Source organism: Lissotriton helveticus, chromosome 1_1 (genome assembly GCF_964261635.1).
Source record: "Lissotriton helveticus chromosome 1_1, aLisHel1.1, whole genome shotgun sequence".
Classification (NCBI taxonomy): Eukaryota; Metazoa; Chordata; class Amphibia; order Caudata; family Salamandridae; genus Lissotriton; species Lissotriton helveticus.
Window position 1 is genome coordinate 1,376,130,091 of NC_136057.1, and position 13,202 is coordinate 1,376,143,292.

General features: G+C 44.8%; 1 protein-coding gene across 1 annotated transcript in view; it reads right to left on the bottom strand.

The window, feature by feature from the left end:
- Positions 1–13,202, bottom strand: part of CIMIP4 (ciliary microtubule inner protein 4) — a 553,487-nt gene that overhangs the window by 433,829 nt on the left and 106,456 nt on the right. The window contains exon 7 of the mRNA XM_078683876.1: positions 12,524–12,616. Coding sequence (XP_078540002.1) covers positions 12,524–12,616 — 93 coding nt within the window. The remainder of the gene's footprint in view (positions 1–12,523; positions 12,617–13,202) is intronic.

The following is a 13,202-nucleotide window of genomic DNA, read 5'->3' on the forward strand; positions in this document are numbered from 1 at the left end:
ACTTAACTAGCTCATTGCTCTGGGATCAATTCTGCTCAGATGGCTGTCCTGTTTGTATTCCCTCTGATGCATGTGTTTTTGATGCTCTTTTACACTGTTTAGAATGGGAACCAACTCATATCTTAACGAGAATCTCTTTATTCTCTTTCTCCTTGTTTTGAGCATTCGCTCACACGTTATTCTCATATTATTGAAAAGCTCTTGCTTTCCTTCACCCTCCTTTTACTGGAAGCTCTTATATTATAGTTATTACAGCCTTATGAAGTCACATCCAGAACTCCCTATCGTTCCTGGTTGGCTTCTCGAACACGGAGACCAGTGACCTGACACATCAGAACCTGAAGAGATGCTGTTGGTTCAGAGCCTGCTCAGGGCTGGGCTTTGGTTGTTCTGTGGTGTGAGGGTAAGAGCTCTGAGCGCCTTATGTGCTGTGTAATGTAAGAGCGTGTCGTGGTGCTATAAAGTGGCGTAATTGAGTATGCGACGCTTAAACTTTTTGTTACAAGTGAACTGGTAGATGAATAACTTGAAGACATTGGCAAAGCCAATATCTCGGACTAAACACTTATAAGGTCCCAAAGGCGAGACCTATTGGCTATGCCAATGCTTGTTAAAACAAGCATTTGCAATGGAATAGATCTCGCATTTACACAAGTGTGTGCTATTGACATTGCAAATAACAATGCCTTTTATTTTTGGTTCATTTATTAAAACATAAAGAAAAGGCTTTGTCATTTACAATGCCAATAACTTAAATTTGCATAAATGTGAGACCTATTGCATTGTAAATGCTTGTTGTTTCACTTGTGAGTAAGATGTCTAACCTGAGACTGCACCAATACAAATCAAGCAACTCTATATTCGACCTATTTCGGTCATAAAAGAAGTCACAGAATAAATACACAAGACAAATCAGAAACACATAAGATACACAAAAAGTAGGATATGCACTAAAAAGATAAAGAATTACAGTACATCTTGAAAAAACTCTTCAAACATGGAATAAAAAAACCACTTAATTAAAACAAAAAAGGGTAAAGTGCATAAGTGACGGTTGAGATTTGCTATCACATCGACAGGATGATACTGCATTCCCCTCTGAATCGGGGACACATTTAAAGCACACAAGCCAATAGATTGTTTCCGCTCTGAAATGAAAAAAAACCGAATGCTCCCAGTGTGTAACGTCTGGCGTTAAATAAATAGCTGAATCCACCGATGCTAAAAATCTATAATTGTTCAACACTGTATATGTCAGTGGCCAGTAGTCCAACTATTTCTCTTATCAATACTTTGACGTTCACTGCTGTTTAAGGCCTCTGATCACAATGATGCATGCAGATATTGATTGTAAGAATTTAGAATTTGTCTAATAGATTGACCTATCTCTTGGATGTGAGAGCACTTATCTGTAAAACCCCCACTAAATCATATACAGCTGAACTCATTATTTGGTAAATTTGACCACAGTTTGAATAACCATGTATAGTAGGTGTGAAAATCATAAATGCACTTGCGATTGATTTATGCTAGGGTCATCACTTAACAGTAATTCTCTGTTTCGCCTGCAAGGACTGCGCAGCAATAAAAATGAAAAATATATAATAAAATGTCTTTGCTTGAAAAATAATAATCTGCATAAAATACGAAGCCATGTAGATAAAATATAATAGCATTTTCTACAGGAAAGCACATACCTATGCATGAGTGATTAGGAAGGAAAGGAACGGGTAGGTTTTCAGCATTTGATCTTCCTCGGATTTTGCATGCTTATGAAATATTACTTGTTGACATGCACGAGTAATAAATAGTTTTACCATCTACATTTAATGCAAATGCTAAATTTATTATCAACCTCACTGTTTAGATTATGCGTTGAACAGTGAGGTGGTAGTCTCTACATTTCTCATATCATTTTACACTTCTTTCCAAACAAGAAAATTGCATTTGCAGCTTCTATTAAACAAAAATAAATATTTTGTATTCAACGGCAAGAGATGTTTTTCTTCTTGGAAACACCTTTACCCGGTGTGACACAAACTCCTCTTGTCCCACCCTGGTAACCTGTTCCACAGAAAATTAACTTCCATCCCTCCCTAGTTGGCTTGTGGCTGTTCCTCAATAAAAGTGAACATTTTGTCTTAGAAATTAATAAAGGTAAAAATGGAAATCTTTAAATTATGGAATGGGATTCGCTGAAAACGATCAATTGTGAAGAATGCATTTAAGAACAATTTCTGGAACTGCAGAGAAAGAGCAACAAGGGGAGGGGAAACAGCAGCGTCATGCAGGCTCCACGAAGAAAAGAGCCCATCAATCAGAAGGGAGGTGGGGGCAGGTCTGCTCTTTGCAAAACATATGTGAGGGCTTCGCAACAAACACCAAATTCTACGGGCAGCTGGGACAGCTCATCTACAGTTTCCTGCTCCGTGACAGAGAGCTTTCTCTCTCCCTGGAAACAGAAGGGCCTGTCATTTCTGTAAACAGATTGCCCTCGTCGTGTCTGAGGTTAAGTGCCGGTGTATCCGGGCCAAGAGGGCACTTACACGGCTCTGAGTCACTCCAAAACCTTGTGGTTGAGCTTGCGCTATAGACAAAGTGAAAAAGAAAAAAAAATGCTTGCGAAACAAAACTCGCGCTCCAGAAGTCCCTTCTAAACAAGGGGGGGGGGGGGAATCAGCAGCGCCATGCAAGCTACGTGAAGAAAAGAGCCCATCAAGCAGAAGGGAAGTGGGGCATCTGCAGCTCGAGAGGGAGCGAAGAGCAGCTGTTTAGAACAAGCAGTGACCAGAGGTTAAACAAGTAGTCCCTAAATGAATAGATAACAGCCAGCAGCGGAACTAAACTGTAGTTGGTCAGTGCTGCTTCCTGCAAAACGCAGGCAAAACGGAAGTGAGGTATCGGATCAAAAGCCAACCATAAGCCAGACAAGAAGACCAATGCCAGAATCAACCAATGGCACGCGACACGAGAAATTACCCTCAATATTTGTGTTTACTATAGGTCTTGCGACAGCGCATGCGCTGTCTAGGCGAGACCTAAAAAGGGAGCAGCGCGAAAATACAATCAGCAGTGGTGATCTCATATGGAGGAGCAGACCACCATGGAAGAGAGGAGAAGCAGTTTCGTATTCCTCTTCCACGGCAGTGCCCGGGGGCTGCAGAGGGTCACAAGTTAGGTATCAAGTGGCTCTTGCACAGGTCACTTGCTGCATTAGTTTTTAGAGGTACTGAGAGTGGTTGCTACATCAGCGGTGTCTCTGAGGAATGTATATTTTTAGGGCCATGCACTAATTAGTATTGCTTGGCATCCAAGGACATAATGCGCGGTTTGCTACATTCAGTTGTTTTATTGGGGATAACTTTTACTAAGGTCTGCTCTAAAACACTATTTATGTTTACCAGCGGGCAGTTGATGCTGCAGGGATGGCTTCTGCTGTTCTTGGCCCACCCATTCCACTCCTGGGGTGATAATTAAAAAGATAAAGCTCGTATATCATGTGGGATAGGTCTCCTGTTGCCTTCTGGCAATTCCAGCATGTGTTACTCTCGCTAGCTCCAACTTTCCCTAGTTTCGCTGGTGTCCAGTGTAGCCTGTGGAGTAACCAGTATTTGGTTTGTGCTAGTTGTGGCGTGATTTTGTTTTTGGACGCTGACGTCCATAGTTTGGCTCTTTCTTCCTCATTCAGCGGTCTTTGTATGGTCCCCTCCCAAAAGGCCAGTGTCTTATTGTTTAGAGTTGTGGTGCGTGGTATGATTAACTTGTAAATTTGCGCTGTTTGGTGGCCTGTCTTGTTTAAGTTTTGTGCGTACTGTATGATGGTGGGTTTAAGTTTCGAGAGGCTTGCTTTGGTGATTGCTGCTTTGATTTTTAGGAATTCGTAGAACTCCTTGTCTGGTAGGGAGGTTGTCTGCTGTAGTGCCTTGTAGGTGAGTGGGTTGTTCCCTGCTTCTAGTTGTGTGACCCCCCCTCTCCTTTTTCCTTCTCTCTTCTTTTCTTCTCTCTCTCTAGGCCCCCACCAGGCCGCAACATTGTAAGAACAGTACAAAGTATGACGACTGTTTTGTTTCTGTATATGGAAAATTTACTCTCAATAAAAAAAAAAATTGAAATAAAAAAAAAAAGATAAAGCTCAGCCAGCTAGCTTACTCTTCTTGCATCAGTGCACATGCCCCTATGTCTGTGCAATTTTAGACCTTGTACAAGCTGAGCCCTGATACGTTTGTCATCTAAATCATGCAGCAAACATCAACTAGCATATGTTGAAGTCTCTTCAAAATATAAAAAGTACCTTTCTTTAGTAAACAAAAACTTGACATTAATATGTCACATTAAACCATTTCACTGAGAAGTACTAATTAAAAGTGAGGGTTTTTAAACGTGATCTTAGAAGAATACATGCCTTTCCCTCACCCTGGCTACATGTTTGTAAACTAAGATGCAAGTAATTTGTTATATGCACCCCGCATGTGGCCCACATTCTTATAAGTAAAGCAACATTATAGTCTATTAAATCCAGCAAAATTGTTTCCTCGTATTCTGAACTAATGTATCGGAAAGTGGTTTCATATGCGATAATGCATAACATGGAGGATTGTTAAAATGCAATATTTGCCTAATGTCACACTGTTTGGTTAAGGAGGAAGCCGGGATTAATCTCAGCTTTTTTGGTCTCACTTTCAATAAATCAGCCACTAAATGGGTATTTGTTCGTCTCACTCTTTTGCCTCAAATGTGAATGCTTTGTTTTGAACTCTTTGTGCATAATTTTCACATTGCTTATCAAGCACTGAAGAGACAGGCGTGCTGTACAGGTTTATGAACCTGTTTAATAAGGAAACACGTGAGCACATACCTCTTCGGCATAAACTAGAACACCATGTACATATCACGTGCATGGTCAGTTTCCTCGTGCACACAGCCTTGGCTGCAGTGCACAGACACTTTACACTGCCGCACACAAAGGAGACAAATTAGAGGGAACATTGGTTATATGTATGTTCTGCCTGGCAACCCAGTTCTTTCCTAATGGTCCAAGACAGCTTCCTAGCCACCCTTGCCATTCTGCAGTGGGGATGCTGCCCAGCTCTTGGCCCTGAATATGAGCGGGTTATGAACACATGTGGGAGTGCTGTGAAAGTGCTTCGAGAGGGATGTCACACTAATGATTATTCAAACTGCTCCTCTGAAGGCACTTTGACAGCACTGTAAAGGGCCTTGACAATCAGCCACTTGCACTGCTACCCTCTGCCCCAAGGAATAATGGAAACTGTAAAAAGCCTACTGTGGGAGCTCTTCGAGAAAGTCTCTCTGAAGCCGAGCTCTGCATTGAACTGGTGCTGATCACCCAGACCTTCATGTAATTGCACTCTCTCAGGGGTTGAGCCTCCCTTACAATCTGTCATGGATTAGTCAGGGGTAAGAAGTGAGATCAGCCTTATAATGAAGTATACTGCCTTCCCTTAAGTTAACTTTGTGAGTCATAAATCTGGCAAAGGTGCAAGCTCACTGTAAACTGGTAACATGAGGCTTCTATGGTTCTATGACCCACATGTCAGTCTGTATCCCACACTTCTTTAGGAGAATTCATTCCCACTGAGTTAAATAACGCATTGGAATTTTACCAGAGAGATGTAGTCAATGTTCAAGATCATGCAGCTCAAGTTACTTGGTGGATTGGGCACTTGGAACACACCAGCTTGTGGCGGCTGTTGACCAGAGCACAGGAAGCCGGCCCGCTCGTAGTTCCCAAGAGTGCAGGCTGGTGGCCCGCATCCTCTGCTCTTGGCATAGTTCAAGTTTTTTTATTCTGGTGTTTAGTCTTTTTAAAACCATTACACTAAAAAACCTTTTGTGAACTTATTTTACAAATTTTTTTAAAAATAAGTATAAATATAAGAGAAAATGTATAATGTCATCTCATTAAAATACCTAATATACTTCACATATCTCTCATGCGACTTAGCATTGACAATAGATGTTTCTTTACCGTACCTATGGTCTTGGCACAGGGCGGGAGCAGCGTAGGTTCAGCAGCATCCCTGGTCCCTCGTTGACAGGAATCCTTTCACCGAGCGGTCTCGAGTCTTTGACACAAGGCTCTATATTATTGCAGAGTGGCAGATGACAGGCATACCAGAGTAGCACTGGAGTCGTACTCAAGTCATACTGGGTCATAGTACAATTCTTCTCACTTGGCATGTTGTGGATACTCTTAGGGAGGCCAGGAGACTCTCTCATGTCTCAGGTGAGCACAAGTTACACTTACCTGTTCAACCTGCTTCTTCTCGGCTGCGCCACGTTCCATGCGCAGCAGCGGGCTCCTACTAGGGCAGTCTCTTCCTGAAGGCTGAGGCATTCTTTTTATTCTCTTACCAGGCCAGGCCACCAGACAGACCTAGGGTACTTCACCAAGATGTAGAGACTCCAGGTGATGTCCCCTCACCTCTGGGAGACTGTTGATCAACAATGCCAGCCCTGGATCTCAGCAGTCCTTCGTGTACTCTGCAGAGCACTGCCTTCTTGGGCCAGTGAAGAAACTGGAACCAAGTGGGATAGTTTGAGTCCCTGTTCCATAGACATTTTCCAGACAGTGGAACGCTGATCAAACTGTCAATGTCCCCCAAGGATCCTCCCTCAGCCCGACACTGTTCAACATTTACATGGCCCCGCTTGCACACGTCGCCCTACAGCACGACCTCAACATAATCTCCTACGCCGACGACACCCAACTGATCCTCTCCCTCACCAAGGACCCCATCACCGCCAAAGCCAACCTCCATGAAGGAATGAAGGTCATCGCCGACTGGATGAAGATCAGCCGTCTTAAGCTGAACTCGGACAAGATGGAGGTCCTCATCCTCGGCTCCAACCCGTCAGCCTGGGACGACTCCTGGTGGCCAACAGCACTGGGGGCAGCCCCAACCCCCACTGACCACGCACGCAACCTGGGAATCATCCTTGACTCAACGCCCTCAATGACCAAGCAAGTCAACGCCGTCTCCTCCTCTTGCTTCAACACCCTCCACATGCTCCGCAAGATCTACAGATGGATCACGACAGATACAAGAAAGGCAGTCACCTAGGCCCTCATCAGCAGCAGACTCGACTACGGAAACGCCCTCTACAGAGGGGGCCCCGACCAAGCTCATCAATCGACTACACCACATCCAAAAAGCCTCGGCATTACTGATCCTCGATGTACCACGACACGGCCACATCAACCCCCACCTGATAAACCTGTACTGGCTCCCCGTCAACAAGAGGATATCCTTCAAGCTCCTCATTCACGCACACAAGGCACTCCATAAGATCGGCCCAGCCTACCTCAACAGACGGCTCTCCTTCTACAACCCCAAGAGCCAGCTACGCTCCGCCGACCTCTCACTCGCCACCGTCCTACACATCCGAAGAACAACCATTGGCGGGAGATCCTTCTCCCACCTCGCCGCCAAGACACGGAACACCCTCCCACTGAGCCTACGACAGACCCAAGACCTGCTGACCTTCAGGAGGACACTAAAGACCTGGCTGTTCGATCAGTTGCGGCCCCCCCCCCCAGCGCCTTGAGACCCTCACGGGTATGTAGTGCGCTTAACAAATGACTGATTGATTGATTGAATGTCCATAAACCAGGTTGAAGCATTTCCTCTTCATAGTTCATTTTTCTTTCTGCAGACCAGACACATTCTTTGACAAAGGTGAGGGCTCTCACAGCAGGGAGTGACTACGCTGGCTCCAACTGAAGCACCCAAAACATGAACACAATGAAGGGTGAAGGCTGCATGTAGCTGTCATCAGCCTTCTGGAGTAGCTCTCGGAAGAGAGAGGGGGCAGACCATGCCCAGAAGAATCCCTTTCTTTCACAACAGAATCTGGTGACTCAACGCCTGTGCACCACTATCAACCAGAATGGAAGTGTGAGCAAGAGAGAATCATCAGACTGTTGCTAGCAGTTCACAATGAAATCACCAAGGCTGCCCTGCCTCCATCTCAACACACTTAATTATCTGAGGTTACGCCCTCTAGCTCAGCAGGGCCCACAGTACACATCCACTGTGTGGGGAGACTGTACCTCACCCTCCATCATGTGCTATGTTTCACCAGAGGTAATCAAAATGGATCACCCTTTTTATGCAGTCACACACAAACAATGTGGAGTCCTGTTACCAGTCACCAACATACAATACCCACACTGAAATGTCAGTGCAGATTCTGGTCATTACAATCCAGCTGAATTGTTCACAAGTGGGGCTCATAGGTACCACACTTATCCCTGAACAGAAGGATAGGTGGGGTTGGTACCATCAATCAGAGAAACAGTACGCTGCCACTACTCCTCTTAATGAATCTGACCCATGGCATGGATAGTATAAACATGTCAACTAGAGCACACGCTTGGAGCACTCTCCAGAGCGCAGAGCATACTCTGGGTCATAAAACCAGGATGAAAAGCCTATGCCTCAGTTCACATGCTAGACTTGAGTATGCCAAAGAAATATCAGGATACCAGCAGTGGCGGCTGGTAGGGAACGGGGGAGGGAGGTTGGGGGTGGAATATAAAAACAAACAAACACTTACCTTTTCTGACAGCCGTGTCTCTCCTCCACTTCTCTGCTCCGGGAAGAATCTGCAGGAAGCACCCGGCACACAGGCTCCCCTGAGCCAATCACAACGCTGCAATGCAGCTTTGTGATTGGTCTGAGCGCTGTGAATTGTCGCTCAGATCGGGACAGGGACCTGTGCACATTCCCCACCAGGCAGTCCATTACAGGCAGGTGGGGAATATGCAAAGTGCACATGGCTGCTTGGCCAGCCGAAAAGGCCGGCCAACAAGTCATGAGCACTTAGTGTGCACAGTCCTCTCCTCCTCCCACACTGAGCCCCCTGCCCGGCCCTGCCCGAACCCAGCCTGCAGCAACCAAAAATAAAACGATAATAACCTTGCTCTCATTTTATATTTTCCCTTGTCACTGCTCTATGAGGAGTAGGGCTACGCTCCTCCGCCTTAGCAGAAGAGCTGCCCCTGGATACCAGATAAACTTCAGCTGTGATCATTCAGGGCAGGGGTGGAAGCCTGTAATGCTACGCAGGGGACAGTACAGTAGCAACATGTGTGTTGCCATAGTTTGTAAAGTTATTCCATCTATACCAACCTAGGCACCACAAAGGGGGCACCTGACAAGTGACTTGCCTCTTGGTTCACTGATAGCCTCATCATCGGCGCTTCGTAGGCTATGAATGTTTCCAAGTAACATTTTAGAAACTTTCACTTGTAATAAATGGCACTCAATGCAGTGATGTAATCTTTTGTAATAACAAAATGCACTTTTTTGAATTTTGAAGAGTCTTTTTCAGTTTGTACACGAGTTTTGTTGAATGATTTACATAGCATATATTTTGTTGGCTCGGATAGTGCGCTTCAAGAAAAGCCAGATAATTCGCTCGGTTCTCAATACCTGGCCGGTTCGCACACCTCTACCTGAAGTTATCACATATAAGAATGATTTGTCTTGTCTGGAAAGAAGCTAGCCACTGCCCAGCATAGCAATGAAGCAAGCTTCAGCCTAATTCCCTGCCCCTTAGCATCAGCTGTCGGTTTCTGAGCCTCGCCTAGGAAGTGACAACACTTCCTCTCCATTGAACGTAACACAAAATGCAAACATGTTTGCAGGGTCTCTGGTTGTCATTTTCTCCAGCTCTCAAGTCACTGAACTGTGCATCGACAGTCCTGGAAATGAAAATAAAATTGCCTCTGGAACCAGTAAGTTTGGAGTCTATTGGTGGGAGACTGGGGACGGAGTCATGAGGCATGGCTGGCTCTATGGCGGTGCGACCAGTGCGACTGACCCCCAGCGCTGACTTCGGGTGGGGGCGTCATGTTTGCAAGTATATTATGGTTTGAAAAGTACCTGCTGCCAAGTTGCTGGCCTCCAGCATTTTTCAGGCAACAATAAAAATGTCAAGATATCTCAGGTGCTTAATATTCTTCCTAGAGCGATCAGAGGTTTGTCTAGTGGAAGTTTTGACTCATGGTAAGGTCGCGCAGTGGGTTAATATGCCTGCTGCAAAGTCCATGTACCATGCAGATCACAAAGTACACATAATGTTTACAGGTGAGTAGGTTACTGCTTTTGTTTGAGAGGTCCTTTTGTTATGTGCAGTTTATAAGTTAAAATCCTAACACAGAACAGTGAGCTATTATCCGCCATTAAACAGCTGCATGCAAACTACAAGGTAAAAATTTTGAATATTAGGATTTTTTTCCCCAGTCTTTCATTATCCTGTATTGGAAAAAGGGTTAATTTGGATAGAAATCATTTCTGATTATTAACCCCTTGCATGCGCGGCGAATTTTCGTGCTGTGCGGCCGTTTTAAAGAGTGGGCGGGATCATGACGGCCCCCAGCCGTCATCAGCACACGCCCATGTGATGCATGACGGACTGGGGCCGTCATCAGCATGGAAGGGGTTAAAGAGAACGCCCAAGCCTGGAGTTATGTTTTAAATTCTGAGTCCGTGCTTCTCCAGACCAAGCACTATTAAACTATACTGTCTGCCAGTATGGATAACATGTGACTCCCACACCTTGTAGTCTTCTGTCTTACGTAACATTTCCTATACACTGATTTACACAACTAAGATGGATTGTCTCTGCGTAGTGTGTGTGATCTAAAGTGCTCTGACACTCTACATTGGTATGAGTGTGCAAACAAACACCACCAAACATTGTCACACTGGGCGCCACCAGTGCTAAAGCCGGCCTGATGAGGAGTGGCGTCAACAGGTCAGCTGCCACGTTATTCTTTAGAACTACTGTCCCAAAGAAATTGGCAACAAGGACTAAGGTGATTGTAAAGTTAGTATAGCTTACCTAATTGGTCACAAACAGACTGCAGTTAAGTTGTCCTGTTGGATTATGGCACCTGCTAAAGAGATATTTGTGTATCCAGCAAGTTTCATAGTATAATGGTAGTAAGATAACTCTGCTGGAAAATGCATGTATATGGTATTTCTATAGTGCGACCCTAGCCAAAAGGTAGTGGAGACCTGACATGGTCAAAGACAAGCATAAAAACTTCAAGTAATAGGACAGGAAGCAGGTTTATGGACAGTTCATGCATTTGTGATGTAGTGTTCTTAAACAAGGGGACTCTTCAACTCTTTCCTAAACAGGAGCAGTGTCGGGACGTCCTGATGGATATGAGGATGTTGTTCCAGACACTGAGTGCACAGAAGGAAAAGGCCTGCTGTCCTGAGTTATTTTTCTTTTTTAAACTTCTTAGTGTACAATCTGATGCTATTCTGGCTGTGAGCGTCACAGGAACCACTAGAGATTGGTGGGCTTGTCAGCAAGATAGTTGCAGGCTTGACTCATAAAGTAGCATAACAGCTAAAGTAGATCCTGCAGGGCGCAGCATGAAGGTCACATATTTGTATTTATGGAACACAGCATAGTGTGTTAATGCTTTTGTTGCAGAGATCCTTCTGTTACATGTGGGCAATTCTGTAAATATAGCTTGGTGAGCTATGCACCCCCCAACAAAGAGTTTCATCCATAGATCTTCACCTCTTACAAACAGAGCTGGAGAAAACTGCATACAAATCAGCCTTAATGCAACGTGAAACACTGAGTGTCTTTGATATGATGGGATTCTGAGTCTGAAGCAAGATGTTGGGATCCTGATGCTGTGACCTGCAACTGATTGACAGTGCTAGTAGAGTAAATCAGAAAGATGTAATAGCCAGAGGCAGCACTGTCAAACAGGGCGATGACAGGGCGATCACTGGCCTAGAATACCCATCCAAGAGGCACAGCGAAAGGGCTGAGTCCCTTTTAGACAGTCTATCAATTGTGTCAAATCCTACATCCGCCTGTAGGCCATGCTTCAGGGCTGCGTTTCCAGAAATTGCCATCCATACACGTACACATGCAGCTACAGACCCCACAATAAGTTAACATGTATGATCAAGCTGCATTATTAAGGTTGCCGTAATACAAATACATATTGATAAGCACAGCCGCGATCTGCTACACTGTAATGCTATACAACCACTCTCAATTTTTTATCACTGTTAACTCCAGCAGGGAAACTCACACATTTTGTTCCTGTACCACACTGATGAAAACTCTTTTAACAATAGCACTGTGGTGCATGGCTGATAGCACCCAGCAAAGAGCTTTACACAGTATAATGTACTTATCAATAACTATGGTTCTCCAGTACGAGCTTCTGTCACAAATTCACAGGTACCTCTGGATCAGAGCAAGATTCCTTCAGAGATATCCTCACACTCTCAGTATCAGCATCACTGGTTACACAGGCCAGCCGGAGCCTCAGGACTCATGTAACTTCACACCTCTTGTATCACCCTCAGGGAACATCACAAGTCTGTGCATCATGGTATTACCCCAGGGACTCTCACACTGCCTGTGCCTGTACACCACTGATAACACAACCCCCACCCCTCACACTTCAAGTGCCCTCTGTGTTTCCATGCTCCTGCGGCCCTTCATCCCTCACCTCCTTTGGCTCTTCTGCTGTTGGCATCTTTTGTCCATCATCCTCTGCATCAGTATGGCTTGTGCAGCTCTCTTCCTCTTCAGAAGTACCGAGCTGAGAAAATGAGAAGGAGACCAGTATTAAAAAAGCTTTCTTTTCCACGGCGAACCTTTCCTTTATTTTTGTTGAGTTAATTCGGATTACACGTACTTCGACAATATATTCTGCAAGTAAAGCTAGAAATGCAGAAAAGTACAGAACATATCAAGAAAGTTGGTTTTTTGCATATCACTCACTTCAAACTTCTTATCCTCTAAGCACTACCTACAGTTCCTCCAGAAATCCTGATGCATAGTGGGTGGAGTTGTGTTCCCATCACTTTCATGTTTCCTGAATGCAAGCACTGTCCCTGTTTGGCCCAAAGCTCAAAAGTCTCAGGACAGTAGCCAGGTGGGTACTCTAGGTTCGTGTCTTAAGCGCTGAACCCTCAGTCTAAATCACTCTACGCTAAGCAAGTTCCAGAGTCTGGCCTACTACTGTCTATGGAGAGCTCCTCCTTTAACAAAGATGCTAATCTCATCACATACGTCCAGGCATCTAGGGGCATTATTAGCCACACAACTCGCCCTCCTTCCCTCTGTCTCATGGGCAGGGGCAAACTGAAAAATTTGCCTTTACAAGGAGAGTGCAGGAGAAATCT